The 13,583-nt window shown below is 35.6% G+C and overlaps 2 protein-coding genes across 3 annotated transcripts; one reads left to right on the top strand and one right to left on the bottom strand.

The window, feature by feature from the left end:
* Positions 1-1,683: 1,683 nt before the first annotated feature.
* Positions 1,684-9,843, bottom strand: LOC102600200 (NAD-dependent protein deacylase SRT2). Its single transcript, XM_006359256.2, has 11 exons — positions 9,608-9,843; positions 8,097-8,139; positions 7,775-8,009; positions 6,629-6,694; positions 5,994-6,039; positions 4,829-4,989; positions 4,624-4,753; positions 3,589-3,750; positions 2,641-2,768; positions 2,167-2,266; positions 1,684-2,046 (listed from the first exon to the last, which is right to left on the bottom strand). Exons 1-11 carry the CDS (start codon positions 9,653-9,655, stop codon positions 1,996-1,998), a joined length of 1,170 nt encoding a protein of 389 aa, XP_006359318.1. The 5' UTR covers positions 9,656-9,843; the 3' UTR covers positions 1,684-1,995.
* A 600-nt stretch (positions 9,844-10,443) lies between these two features.
* LOC102599743 (psbP domain-containing protein 2, chloroplastic) lies at positions 10,444-13,532 on the top strand. 2 transcript variants are annotated; one of them, XR_368249.2, is made up of 4 exons: positions 10,444-10,831; positions 11,889-12,044; positions 12,750-13,068; positions 13,239-13,532. XR_368249.2 is itself a non-coding variant. In XM_006359255.2 (3 exons), the coding sequence occupies exons 1-3, from the start codon at positions 10,520-10,522 to the stop codon at positions 13,008-13,010; spliced, it is 729 nt and encodes a 242-aa protein (XP_006359317.1). In that variant the 5' UTR covers positions 10,444-10,519; the 3' UTR covers positions 13,011-13,170. The 2 variants fall into 2 exon arrangements, 1 of the variants encoding a protein (XP_006359317.1); XM_006359255.2 differs by lacking the exon at positions 13,239-13,532 and having other exon boundaries at positions 12,750-13,170.
* Positions 13,533-13,583: the final 51 nt, after the last annotated feature.

Below are 13,583 nucleotides of genomic sequence, written 5' to 3'. Positions count from 1 at the left end.
TAGACAAATTTAAAATTTAAATCCTGACTCCGCCACTGACTCCTGCCAACCGTGAATACATAACAAAAGTCCTAAGAAGGAGGATTTGACGTCTCTAGATAAAATTGTAGCCACTCACCAGATATGCCCAACTCACAAAAAAATAAAAACGCCCACAACCAATAAAATTTGATGTTGATTGGTCAAATATATTAAAAAATGACTAGTAAAGTGTTAAAAAAAACTGGCAAAATACTATGAATTCAAAAAAAAAAAACTAACAACAGATTTAGTTCACCAAAAAATAAAAAATAATTGAGTTCACAGCCCTTTGACTAAGAAATTTAAGCACTTTAATAGGCCACCAAAGCAAGAAAGTTATTATTAAGAAAACAGAAACATAAAAAAGTGATGAACCACCAAAACTCCAAAAGATATGATGCAATGGATGAGTTGTTTCTCATTAAGTCAGGTATCTCGAATTCAAATTTTAGTATTAAAAAATTATTGGTAGGGAGTGTTTCCTCCTGAATGGGCCTCTAAATTCGAAATAATCAAATTTTAATGTAGATATCGGACATAGAAAAAAAATATTAAAAAAAAACAGAAATAGTGGTGAAGTTTTCAACTTTTTTTATAAGACAGCTAAGAGATGATGTGAAGTTTTGACTAGATTATGACGCGCTCCATGAGAATATATTTGTGATACCTCCAACCTCGAAGTTTCTTCATTCCTTATTTGCTAAACATTGGGTTTTTGTAATTTTTATATTCAAATTTAAATTGACTCCTAAAACTCCAAACAACCAATTATAAAATTATCTTTAGTTCATTTTTACGGCTATTATAATAAAAAATGAATCTTTATGTTAACATAATAAGAGAAAACAGTGTTTTTTCTTCAGGTTGTATCTGTAACATTAACTACTCATTTCAAATCATATTCTCAAGTTCATTAAAAAATACATCAATTAATATGAGTATCTTGGTAAAATATATGCATACCATTTATTATTTCTTAAAAAGTGTACAAAATTCATCGTGGACAAAGAGAAGTAAAGAAAGGATTCGTTGTATAGAATTTTGAAAAAAAGTTTAATCTTACCACTCTATTATAGAAAAATTGCTCTATTTTACCCTTAATTATACTTTTAAAATCCATTTCATGCTCTTATCGTTAGCAAATCACCTCGAATTTATGTTGGACCACATTGAAAATTATTTTGGATTCACACAACATAGGACCCCATTCGGAGGGAAACACTCAGTAGCATACCTAAGGCTCGAACCCGAGACCTCTGGTTAAAGAAAGAGCAGCCCCATCCATTGGATCACAATTGGTTATCCAATTTTCAAGTTTAAATGTGTACAAATATGGCTCAATTTTCAAATACAGTTTTTCAACCCTTTTTTTCATTTTTCAAATATCACATTTTTAATATCCAAATTGGTACTACATGTGTCAAAGTATTTTTTTAAAAATAAGGTCCAAATATAGCTAGTTTATCTCCTATTAACTATGATTCAAGACTACCCTCTAATACTTCATGTTAGAGCTCTGCCTAAGATCAAGAGGAAACACAGGACAATAAAGGTAAAATTAAGCAATGTGTATATTATATAGTATAGGGGTATTTTAAAAATAAAATAAAAATTCCCACCCCTATTCCTCTACAATCTTATACAAGCATAATAAATCTTTAATGATGCAAAAGGCCATCCTAAAATTTTTCATTTCCAAGCAATATTCTGTGTATTTTCGCGCCATTTCAGCTTCAACTCACTCATTAGAAATTCAAAGTAGTCGAGTTGTGTGGAAATACAGACGCGCACACATTAGTGTGTGGTACTTGAGCAGTGCATTTTTAAGAATTACAAACATTGGGATGGATTTAGTGGATTTACCACAAGTGAAATGCAGCGAACTTACATGTTCCGTCCAAGTGTACATTCCATTGCAGCAACTGATGAACAAGAATCTGGATGCTATTAATTAACAGTTCTCTGCATCAGGAACTAGGGAGCAGGGATACTCAACGATCCAATGCTGAGCAATCTTGGAAGTATCTGCATCATATAATTGTATAAGCTATGTTTCTAGTAACATTACAGCAAGAGAAACTGTAAAATAGATACGAGGGTCACTCTAAATTCTAATTGAAACTAGAACTTCCGGAAAGCACTAACCTCTCCAACTCGAGCACTAATTTTCAAAGGTACAATATCGTCAGCTCGTGTAGCACCAATATTTATAATTGCAGTAGCAGCACCTGCCTCACGCGCAGCTCTGTTGCAAAGGTTTATTCTCATGGTGTTGATATAAGTTATCCAAAAGGGAGAGAAGGAAATAAAAACCAACACAAAGAAGGAAATTATGATGTGATAATCTAACAGGTATATGCAAAGAGAGTAATAATGTTACGTTTCCAGAACCATCCAAAACAATTTTCGGAAAAGAGTAAGTGAATCAGAAGGGACCACTCTCCCAATTGAAATCTCAGGTCATGCAATTGCAATCTAGTTAAAAAAATTTATGCTTGGTATAAGACTAATTCATCAATGATGCACTTAGACAAGAACCGAATGATCAAACAAGTTAGAACTAACCAAGTAGACCAGATTTTCTTTTTATTAAAATGGAAGAGAGAAGCAAATTCTCACTTGATAAGCCGGAAAGCGGACATGGTCATCAAAGATGAACCAAGTACAAGGAAGGCATCACATCCCTTTGCAGCTTCCATGGCAGCATCTGCCCTAGATTTGGGGACATTATCCCCAAAGAAGACAACCTGTAATGTACCATATTTTAATGACTTATACTAGTACACTACGGTCAATATGACCATAAATTCAAAGGAACAATGATTAATCGAATACAACCAACAACATACCCAGTGAAATCCCCACTAAGTGGGGTCTGGGGAGGGTAGAGTGTACGCAGACCTTACCACTACCTCGTGGAGTCATCATATAAAATTACTAGGCAAAGGTGAATTGTGTCTTTTTCCCTTTTTATGAACTTTTAGAAGTTAAGGATGCCATTGACTAGGTATTGTATAAGTAGCTGTAGCATAAACTTTGAACTAACTATTAAAAACAACATAGAACTTATAGAGTTTTGATATCCTACAGCGAAATCGAAAATACAGTTCCCTACGGATTTGCACTGCAAGATCCAATCTTCTTTCTAGATGCGGAGCTATGATTAGCACGGAGCAAGAATAGATATATGTAATAAGTCCATATAATTTTCATTATAAATCAGCAGACTTATTACATATGAACTTTCTTCCCATGGTATTATGTGTATAATTATGGCACATGGCAGAAATTTGAAAGACATCTCTACCTATTGGCTATTCTTATTCACCCCGGTGAAAGGTTCGTTCTTCACTTCAAGATTACTCTTTGACATATTCGTGATAACAAAGGAATCATCTTTTACTCAATTCTTGGGAATTTCTTGCATTTGCTATTAATCATTCTTCATGAAAAGCCTCCTAGGCCAATTTTAACCTCTAGGAAACGAAAAAACATAAAGAATGAAAAAAGAGAAGCTGCTCCAAGTTTATATAAACTAGTTCATCTGATAAATTGAAAATTGCTTACGTCAGGTTTCAGAACTCCTTGGCAGCTCTGACATTCAGGAATGTAGAAATTCTCTTCCCAGAATTTCTCATCAATCTCAATATCCCCATCAGGCCTTTGTTTCATTCCAAAGCTCTTGTCTGATCGACTGTCATAGTCCAAACTTTCAATAGCTTCTGCCCACTGCAGTACTATAATATTTCCAGTTCATTTTATGCCAACGGAACAAAACAGTGAATACATTAGGTTGATCAAGAAGAAAGCATGATCTTGTTATTCAAGTTTTCCAATTTTGGGTTGGCTATTGTAATACCCCTTAGATGATGTCTCATACACCATAATCAAGGGTTAGCTGTTAAATTCTAATAATGTTGCCAAATAAACCATCGAAAACCAATGCTTGCTATACACAAGAAGACATATATAATGTCACAGCTGAACATGGTAGTTAGGCAGCTAATCCAGTACTTATTATTTGTTTATCCAAATATTAACATATGCTGTGTTGTCATCCAAACTGAATAGACCCTTATTGCAGTCCAATATCAATGAATGACAGTTTTCTGCATAAACAAGGTAACAGAGTTGTATGTAGAAATAGAACCCTTTAAGATGTGATGATGATGGATGACAAAGCAAAGCGATTGCTGTAACAGGTACAGGATTGCAGGCCAAAGGGGGAAGGTTTGGGGTAGGGGAGGAACTGATGCGTTGAGGCCCGAGGGTAAGGCAGATGGTTGTGTGACAATGAAATCCTTTTCTTTGTGGTAAAGTAAAGGTGACAATGGAATCAATAACATTCTATGCACCAAAATGTCCCTCCTCTTTTTGCCAGACATGTATAGGAAAAGCATCGTCAGTGTTTATAGTTCTATAGGACTTGGACATACATATAGACTAGTGCCTTGTGGAACAGTGCTGAAATAGATTTCTCTGTCATCTTTCATGAAGTCAAATCAACATAACTCAAATCGATAATTAGGCAGTGATTTCAAATGCTATGAATGGACTTATATGCACATTACTAGATTAATAGAATAATTGAATAAAGATAACCTTGGGATTATGAGCCTTCACTTGATCTTGAAATAGATCTCGAGGTAAAGAAAAACCACAATTTGTACAGGCAACAATGTAGACAGTCCCATGCAATTCAAGAGGATTGCTGCCAGCTCGGTGATGCAGCCTGAGAGAAAGAGTAACAAATTAGTGTCAAAAGGCTCATAAAATCAACGAAAAAATGAAAAGATGAGACAACTACCTGTCCACATTCTGTGTAATCAGAAAACTTATATGGCCTGCTTTCTCAAGAGATGATAGAGCTATATGACCTGTACTAGGTTGAGCAGCAGTGAAACGTCTCCAGCCAGCATAGCTCCGTGCCCAATAGCGCCTTCGAGCCTTGATTGATCGAAGAAACTCCTACAATTGGATATATAAATCAGACAGTTAGAATGTTGGCAGTAAGCAGAAGCTGACTCTGTAAATTTTAATGAAAGCAGAACTTTTTCTAGCACCTAAGAATGTGGTTTAGCAGTAAATGAAGCGGGATTGTAACTTTGGGAGACCAATTCAAATCCCAAAAGAGGAAAAATCACTACGTGATTACTTCCTATCTGCCTAAGCATTAGTGACAGAGTTACGGTACGGGCTTCAGTACCTGTGCTAGCAAGAGGTAGCAAATAAATAGTGGAATAATTGACATGCATGCAAGTTTAGTCAGCATGAGAAGAGCGAAGTTGAAATGGAGAAGTGCTACTAGGGTATTATGTGACAGACAGAAGGATAGATAAGATTAAAAAATGATCAAATTTGCCTGAAGGTGCCAAGTAGTACGCTTGAGGATACAATGGGAGAAGGTCGCCTGAGATGGTTTGGTCATGCTCTGCATCGACCTACAGCTGCAACCGGTACATCTGGTGCATAGATGTGCAAGTGCAACTATGGTGAGTGAAGGTGTTAAAGAGGACGAGGTAGAAATAACAATAAGGAAGTTGTCTCGAAAGACCTACAATTTCTGGGAATCAAAGCACACTTAGCTAACGATAGGACTTAGTAGAAGGAAAAGATCCATATAGGTGAGATCTACTAGTTGGGAATAGGTCTAACTTATTTTTTAAATCTTTTTTTGGTATGATGATGACATGAATTGAGCTTAAATGGAGAAACATGAGTATTCATAAGCCAATCCCAACCTATTTGGGACAGTTGTTGTATCATGTATATATTTCTGGAGATGACCAAAACCAAATTCATGTAGGATTTATTGTCTAGAAGAAATATATAGGTCTAGAGATGAACAGAACTAAATCCATAGTAGACTGATACATTTTTTTTCCACTGTGAGATATGCGAGAAATGGTATTTATAAGTGAATAATGACACTTCAATGGAACCAAGAATCATAGCACATGCCTTCAAATCACCTGATGGGTAATTGGTTTGAAACCCGTACTATAAGCTCCGTTTGGGCTGCCAAGAGAAGAGGGAAAAGCATTACCATTTGTCAAAAATATCACTTAACTTCTTTATACAGAAAATATCAGGCCCCAAAATAAAATTTAGAAGCAGCACAAAGCTGTAATACTGAATCCCCAACTCCACTCTTAAACACAACACAGACGTACCACCCTATAGAAAAAGGCGAAAACTGCAGGGAATGCTCAAAATAGAGTAATTACAAAGAAACTTTGGTTTCACAGTACCGTCCTGCATTGAATCGAACAGGACATCTTGCCGCACTTTCAGATTTAATCCTCACTTGATACAATTTATATAAATGCTCAACACCAAAAAAGTCAGATTTTTTAATTTGTTTATAACTGCACCAAATAGCAGGAAAACTAAATGTTGACAGCCTTCTGATTTTAATAAGAAATGTGTCTTCCTTTTTAGAAATGTAACTCAGCTAGGATGAGAAATTAAATATTGACAACGTCTTCTTCCCTTAGCAGTAAAATGTATTTCCTTTTGAAATGTAACTCAAATTATCAACTTCAGAGAATGATCAAACTGTTGACTGTTGAGAACGTTGAGCAAGCTCATCTAGTTTTAAACCAACCTTCTGTAATCCGGAATTCCACTCTCTGTGCTCATGCCAGCTCCCGTCAATACAACAAGCTTGGTACTACAAAAACAATGGAAAGGAACTAGTCAGTAATTCATGTCATAGTGTAGTTGATATTAGAAGAGAACACAAAAGAAAGTAGTATTTTATAACTCAAGTGTGGCTAAAGGGACACCCAATTTGACCTACAATTAAAGAATCAGCAAATGAATCACCACTAAAGTTCTAGTTTGTAATACAGAAAGTAGAAACACACGATGCCTGATAAAATTGCATGTAGGCTTATCACATAGTAGTAAATTCAGATAACAAATAAAAATACATCTATACTATGTGTATTATATCACAAAAACTTTAGCTACTTGGACTGTTAAACCACATATTATTTAGCTAAATGACTTTGAAATAATATCTTTCTTCCCTTTTTTTTGAATTTTATGACTTCAAAATAATGAACTTAATAGCAGTAAAAAGAAGTGTGGTCAGAATCAACGGCCTTGTTATCGTTACAAATCTACCAAATGCAAGAAATAAATAGAGGGATTTGATGTAAATGATGGCAGTGAGTTTCAAGGGATTCTATGTCTTTGATAATCTGCTTAGGAAATGCTATTTCAGTTGCACTCTCTTTTGTAGTAAATACATTTCACAATTCACGTAACCTCTGCCCCTCTTTCCCTCCATTCGTTCTGCTTTTCCCTGTAATTTTGACCTTCTTTCCTATACTTAGTTGCCACGTGATTGTGAATCCCTCTGTACTACATAATCTATGTATAATGAACATTGTTGCACCCATTTAAGAAGACATAAACAGATGAAATAGTTGACTTGGTTCATAATTTCTTCTTCCAGAATGATTAGAAAGAAACAACAAAAATGCCTTACCGAGAAAATGGGAAAGAGTAAAGAAGGGTCCTCGGAATGAATATATAGAAATACATGAAACAATTCACATTTCCTTACATGAGACTGTAGAATTAGACCATTGCAGCACAAAAGGAAAAAGGGCAAGCGACTAATCAAGCAAATTTTTCCAAGGACAACCAAGTATTCTCCAGCACAATAGAAGTAGCTAAACATCCACTTTTGTATTTTCCGGACCTTTCTAATCCAAAACAAAAAAAGGAGCACAATTCCTACCTTCTATCAAAGAATTCATACAAACTTTCCACATCTTCCATGCTAGGCGGGTCCGAATAAGGAACCATCTTCTTGTGACTCAAAAAATTTGAAGGTTCTTTATCTGTACAGTCTGATGAGATCTTTGGAAATGATATTCGTGCTGCTGTTTTCACAGACTTAGCATATCCCTCAAAGGGGATGAACTTCTTCACTCCACTAAACCATTTCCCCATTGGATTACTTGATTGATAAGCTGTAAACAAGAAAATAAACTGCTCAGGAGCCAGAGAACTTATAAGTACATATATTACGAACTTGATATCCCTGAACAAAGACTCACCTGCCAATTCTAAGCCCAACAAATCTCTTTTATTCTTGAAGCCCTGCCCATTCAATTTACACGTTATCGCTATAATTTTATCAGTACCACCAAAATCTATATGTTAAAGGTACCATAACTCTAATATCCAAAAGAACAGTTGCAGAGCTAAGTGGAGGCAAGGGGTTCAATTGTATCCCCTTCACCGTAAATCATACTGTCCTAGTAGGGCAAAAATGAACTATTTTTTGTTGTATATATGAGGTGTAGTTGTTGCGTTAACTGTTGAATCTCAACCAAAGATTCCCGTGTAGTAATAAAGAAGTTCGAAAATTTGCTTTAAGTCCCAGTTCCAATTTGCAATTGTGATATTCTAGCACTTTTTTGAATCCCCTTGTAATAAATATATTAGTCTAGTGGTCTATGAAGTAGGTTGAGAATCATGAGGTGTCAGATTTAAACCCCAGTTGATGCAAAAATACTAGGTAAGCACAACCTTGATGGACAGAGTTACTCAATATTTGTTGGTGGGAGGTAGCAAATACAACTGAAATTAGACAAGGTGCGCATAAACGGACCCTAACCCAAACTTAGTGGTTATCAAACTAAAGCTCTGCCACTTCAAAAGATTATTTAGTCCTAGCATATGATTAGATTCATGTGTAGTAATAAAGAAGGTCCAAAATTTTTCTTTAAGTCACAATTCCATTTTCCAATTGTGATATTCTAGAACTTTTTTGAATCCCCTTGTATAAATATATTGGTCTAGTATGATCAATGAAGTAGGTTGAGAATCACGAGATGTCAGATTTAACCCCAACCAATGCAAAAATACTAGGTAAGGACAGCTTGATGGACAGAGTTACTCAGTATTGAGGTAGCAAATACACTCTATATTAGTCGAAGTGCAAGCAAACTGGCACCAACTCCATGGTTATCAAACTAAAAGATACACGGCTCATTTGGTCATTGCATATGATTAGATCCTTTTTTTTATAACCATAGTGTCCGGATCAGTTTCTGCACAACTCGACTAATTCCACGGATACCTATCACCTCCCACCAACATTTGCACAACTCGACTAATTCCATGGATACCTATCACCTCCCACCAACATTTGCACCACTCGACTAATTCCATGGATACCTGTCACCTCCCACCAACAACAAATACCACGCACCTCTATCCACCAAGGCTAGAAATAAGACTTCTAGATTAAAAGAAATCCGGTAATGTTTTTGTTTCTATTGGGAATTGAACTTGAGACCTCATGGTGCTCAACCAACCAACGTCATTGACCACTAAGTAACACCCTTGGCTGCCATATGATTAGATCCTTCTTCAAAAGTAAAAACAAAACAAAACAAAAAAGGAAGAAGAAAGAAAATAGAGAGAACATTTCCCACTATATGCCTAGAAATGTATCTCAGAAATCTAACACTTACAGCAATTCGGCATAAAAACATCAACAAAGTCAACAATTAGATAAAATAGCTGCCGGTTATTCACAGTTAGATTATTATAAACTTACAGAAATTGAAGGTCTGCAACAAAGTCGCAGTGACATTGACATGGCCATAGAAATGGACTATAATTTCAGATTTTTGCTCTCAATTTCCTTATTTTTAGGTTCTCTGCTGTTCCGCCATCGAACGTATCGTCTTCCACGTCGAACAATTCTCCACCGCTCACAACTGAAAAAGGGGAATTTGCAATGGTTTTTTTTCCCTCTCAGTTTATATATGTCGTTGATTTTTTAATTTTATTTTTTGTTGTAATAGTTTTTTATTTAAAGCTTTTTACAGAGCTCCCACAAATTATACTTCTCAATTCTCATAACCTTAGATTTGATTGCGAGTGCTTTTCAAAAAAAATAAAATTGCTTTTCAAAAAAAATAAAATTGAATTAATGTTTCTTTGATTTAGTATGATAGAAGATAACTAATATGATATGCTATTTTAGGATAATGATCAATTAATATAGATCGTTAAATAAATATTTATTCTATCTATTTTATCATTTAAATACTTTCTCAATATTTTATATGAATTATAGTATTTTTATATAGTTCGTAAATATATAGGAAAACAAACAACATAAATGATATTCCAAGCTTGTTATCTCTTTTCCGATTCATCCAACACCCTCAAAATCCACTTCTTTACTATCCCACCACTCCACCCTCTAGAATCCCTAATCATGTCTTTATCTCATCTTCAAAATATTTTGCTAATTATATAAAAAAAAAAAAATATTAAGACAATAAATAAGAAATTCATTTATTTTTCAAAAAATTAAAAAAAATATTTTCATATTTTATTCAGATTGAGACGTGTTAATGTTGATAAAAACAAATGGACCTCAGTTCAGTTCATGTAAGGCAAAGGCAGAACAAATAAGATGACCCTTCCTTTCATCTCCTCTCAATTACTGTAACACACAATGTCCGCCATTAGCTCAGTATCTTGCTCAAGTCCCCTTCAAAATGGCTTCTCTCAACGCCTCCCGAGCATATCCATTAATACCCCATTACAGTTGAAAACGAGAAACAGATCCTTAATTGTGTCATCAAATGATAATGAATTGATTCCAACTTATTCAACGAGACGAGCACTGAATGTATCAATTTTGACGGTGTTACTGTCGATACCTTTCTCAAGCTCCGCTATTGCCATTGGTGAGGTGTTAGAGCTTGAAAGATATACGGATTCAGCTGAAGGTTTCACTCTCCTCAAACCCTCTTCTTGGAGCAAGGTTCGATTTGCCCTTATTTTACCCCTAAACTAATCGAGAATTGTTATTGTATTTGCAGCTTTCACTAATTAATCAGCTACCAAAACATATTCTGTTTTTTTTTTTTGCTTAGATTAATTGTAAATGTAAACTATATTAGGCTATTCAGCCAAACTTCTCTGTAGTAAAAAATGTCCTTTTTTATTTACTCCTTGCTTATCAGTTTATGTGATGTAATTGGACTTATATGGAGTTTAAGAAAGGTGGTTTCAAGTAAGTCGTAGTATGGTTAAAAGTTATTTCATTTAGGGTAAAATGAGCATTTTGAAGTTAAATTGTTAATGATATAGAAATGTGGCATTCTTGTTTGAAGGACATAAAAGAAAAGTGAGTGATAACAATTGGGACAAAGGGAGTAATGTTTTTAAAAGTTTAGGTTTTTGGCCATTTTAGGGGGGAAGGTGTTTTAGAGTAGTAGCATAAGTTGTTTTAGGCTAAAAAAGTTGAGTTTTCGAAGCACTTTTGGGACATCGATCAAGCACAAATTGATGATTCTAATATTGACAAAAGATGCTTTTCAAATTGGTTTTGCCAAACATACTCAGCTACTTTCTAAAAAATACACTACTTTTGGTGAATTTGACACACTCTTTGACATTTTTTAGAGTCCGAACAACATAGCTTATCAGTGTTGATTACCACCCTAGACCAAAATTGTTATCATGATTGATGTTGTGCAAATCCTTACTCTATCACGTAGACACGCACACATAATTGGAAGGAGAAAAAAATCACTCTCAGAGGTGTACCAGACAGTGGCGTAGCCACATGGTGGTCAGGGTGTTCAATTGGACACCCTTCGTCGGAAAATAATACCGTATATACAAGTAAAATGATACACGAAATGATTAAATAACATAATTTGGACACCCTTAACACAACAAATTATTGTAGCCCAGTGCTTTCACCTCCTAGGAATGAGCTATTTCTGGACACTCTTTGTGAAATTCCTGGCTCCGCCACTGGTACCAGATGAAGAGGTTTTGGATACTGATTATATTATTATTGGGTTCTTCAGGTTGACAAAGCTGGGGCAACTGCCCTGTTTCAGGATGCAAACAAGGGATCCAACAATGTGGGCGTTGTGGTTATCCCTGTAAAAATAACAACCCTTAGCCAATTCGGAACTCCACAATTCGTGGCAGATAAGTTAATTCTGGCTGAAAAACGCAAGGTCAGAATCCTTTTACTTTTGCTGTTCTTCTGTTTTCTTGCTGTTCCGAAACTACATTTACTAATGAGAAACTGCTATACTTAGCAAGCGGAAGAGTATTAATGAGGTTGAAATTCTAGTGGTTATTGTTCACATATTTTGCATTATCTCCATTTCCTTGGTAATATCTTTTATGTTGGTAAAGGAGGTGAATCCTATCCGAAAGTAACAACAACAACATATCTGGTGAAATTCCACAAGTGGGGTCTGGGGAGGGTAGAGTATGCAGACCTTCCACTACCTTGTGAAGCTGTTTCCGAAAGACCTTCAACTCAAGTGCAGCAAATCCAAGTTTAAAGAAGAAGAAAACAATGTAGAAAACATAGCAACTAACAAAGGAAGCAATGTAAAGCCTACAAGAAAGGACTAAGAACAACAAATAGTGTGATAGTCGAAATACATTAAACAACAAACGATGATAGATATCATAAGCAAGAATAATACGGCTAGTACAGTGACAAACACCAACAAGCCTAAACCCTCGAAAAGCAATAACAACCCTCCACTACCTACTGACCTTCTACCCTATCCAACAATCCTATCAGCAAGTGAGATTTTTAAATTTGGACTTTATAGAAGGATGTCGAAAGACTGTAGATCCCACTGAAATATTTTGCTTCTAAGGATTATTGGCAACTAATAGTACTATGTCTTTTTTACTTTTAGGAAAGTACAAAGGAGGCTGAAGTGGTTTCAGTATCGGAGAGAACGGGTGAAGGAGGTCTTCAAGTATATGAGTTTGAGTACAAGGTTGATAGCACGAGGGGAGGGTTGAAGAGGATACTTTCTGCTGCATTTGTGGCATCTGGCAAGCTCTATCTGTTAAACATTGCTCACTCTGATGGGTTAGAAAGTCCTATTGATCCAGATAGAAGAAATACGTTGGAACAGATTCTTCATTCCTTTGATATTGCTCCTTCAACTTAATTCAACATGAGCTCATTTTTTTCCCTCATTGGGCTTCGTCCTGGGATCAAAACTGAAGGTATGCCCTAGGTTTTTTTTTCTTTGGGGTCCTGTGTTGTAATTCTTCTACTTAATAGTACTAACCTGTTTATCTTTAATACGAGCCTCACATTCGTCTTGATGTGTAGCGTGTAGCTGTGTGTGTATGACAAAAGAGTCTCAACTGGCTACTTATGTTCCATTTTACAGGAACTTCCGATGCATAAAGGTAGTAACTCTATACACATTGACTCGTGAACCTCACGCTGATACTTTGTTCTTCCCTCAAGTTGGCAATAGACACCTCTATCACATTATCATGTTGACACCATTTTGGTCAAGCCTCAACCAATATTGGCTGATTTAAACGTGACACAGGTTTTGCCAAAAACTGATTAATGACAACAACAATAAACCCAGTGTAGTCCCATAAGCAGGGTTTGGTGAGAGTAGAATGTATATAGACCTTCCCCCCGCCTCATGGAGGTTGAGAACTGATTACATGACCTACGGGGACGATGGAAATTTCTCTGCCTTAGGAAGAACCAACCCAAC

The sequence above is a fragment of the Solanum tuberosum genome, unplaced genomic scaffold, assembly GCF_000226075.1.
Source record: "Solanum tuberosum cultivar DM 1-3 516 R44 unplaced genomic scaffold, SolTub_3.0 scf00296, whole genome shotgun sequence".
NCBI lineage: Eukaryota > Viridiplantae > Streptophyta > Magnoliopsida > Solanales > Solanaceae > Solanum > Solanum tuberosum.
Note: the sequence above shows the minus strand (reverse complement) of the source record. Positions and strands in the feature narration are given on the sequence as shown.

Bases quoted from the DNA above. Each gene is read 5' to 3' on its own strand.
- LOC102600200 (XM_006359256.2), bottom strand. From the start codon at position 9,655: ATGGCCATGTCAATGTCACTGCGACTTTGTTGCAGACCTTCAATTTCT. The intron at 8,010-8,096 runs GTGAGTCTTTGT...TCTTGTTTACAG, and splicing joins GTTGGGCTTAGAATTGGCAG to CTTATCAATCAAGTAATCCA. The intron at 2,267-2,640 runs GTGAGAATTTGC...CCTTTGCAACAG, and splicing joins TCCGCTTTCCGGCTTATCAA to AGCTGCGCGTGAGGCAGGTG.
- LOC102599743 (XM_006359255.2), top strand. From the start codon at position 10,520: ATGTCCGCCATTAGCTCAGTATCTTGCTCAAGTCCCCTTCAAAATGGC. The intron at 10,832-11,888 runs GTTCGATTTGCC...TGGGTTCTTCAG, and splicing joins AACCCTCTTCTTGGAGCAAG to GTTGACAAAGCTGGGGCAAC. The intron at 12,045-12,749 runs GTCAGAATCCTT...TTTTACTTTTAG, and splicing joins TTCTGGCTGAAAAACGCAAG to GAAAGTACAAAGGAGGCTGA.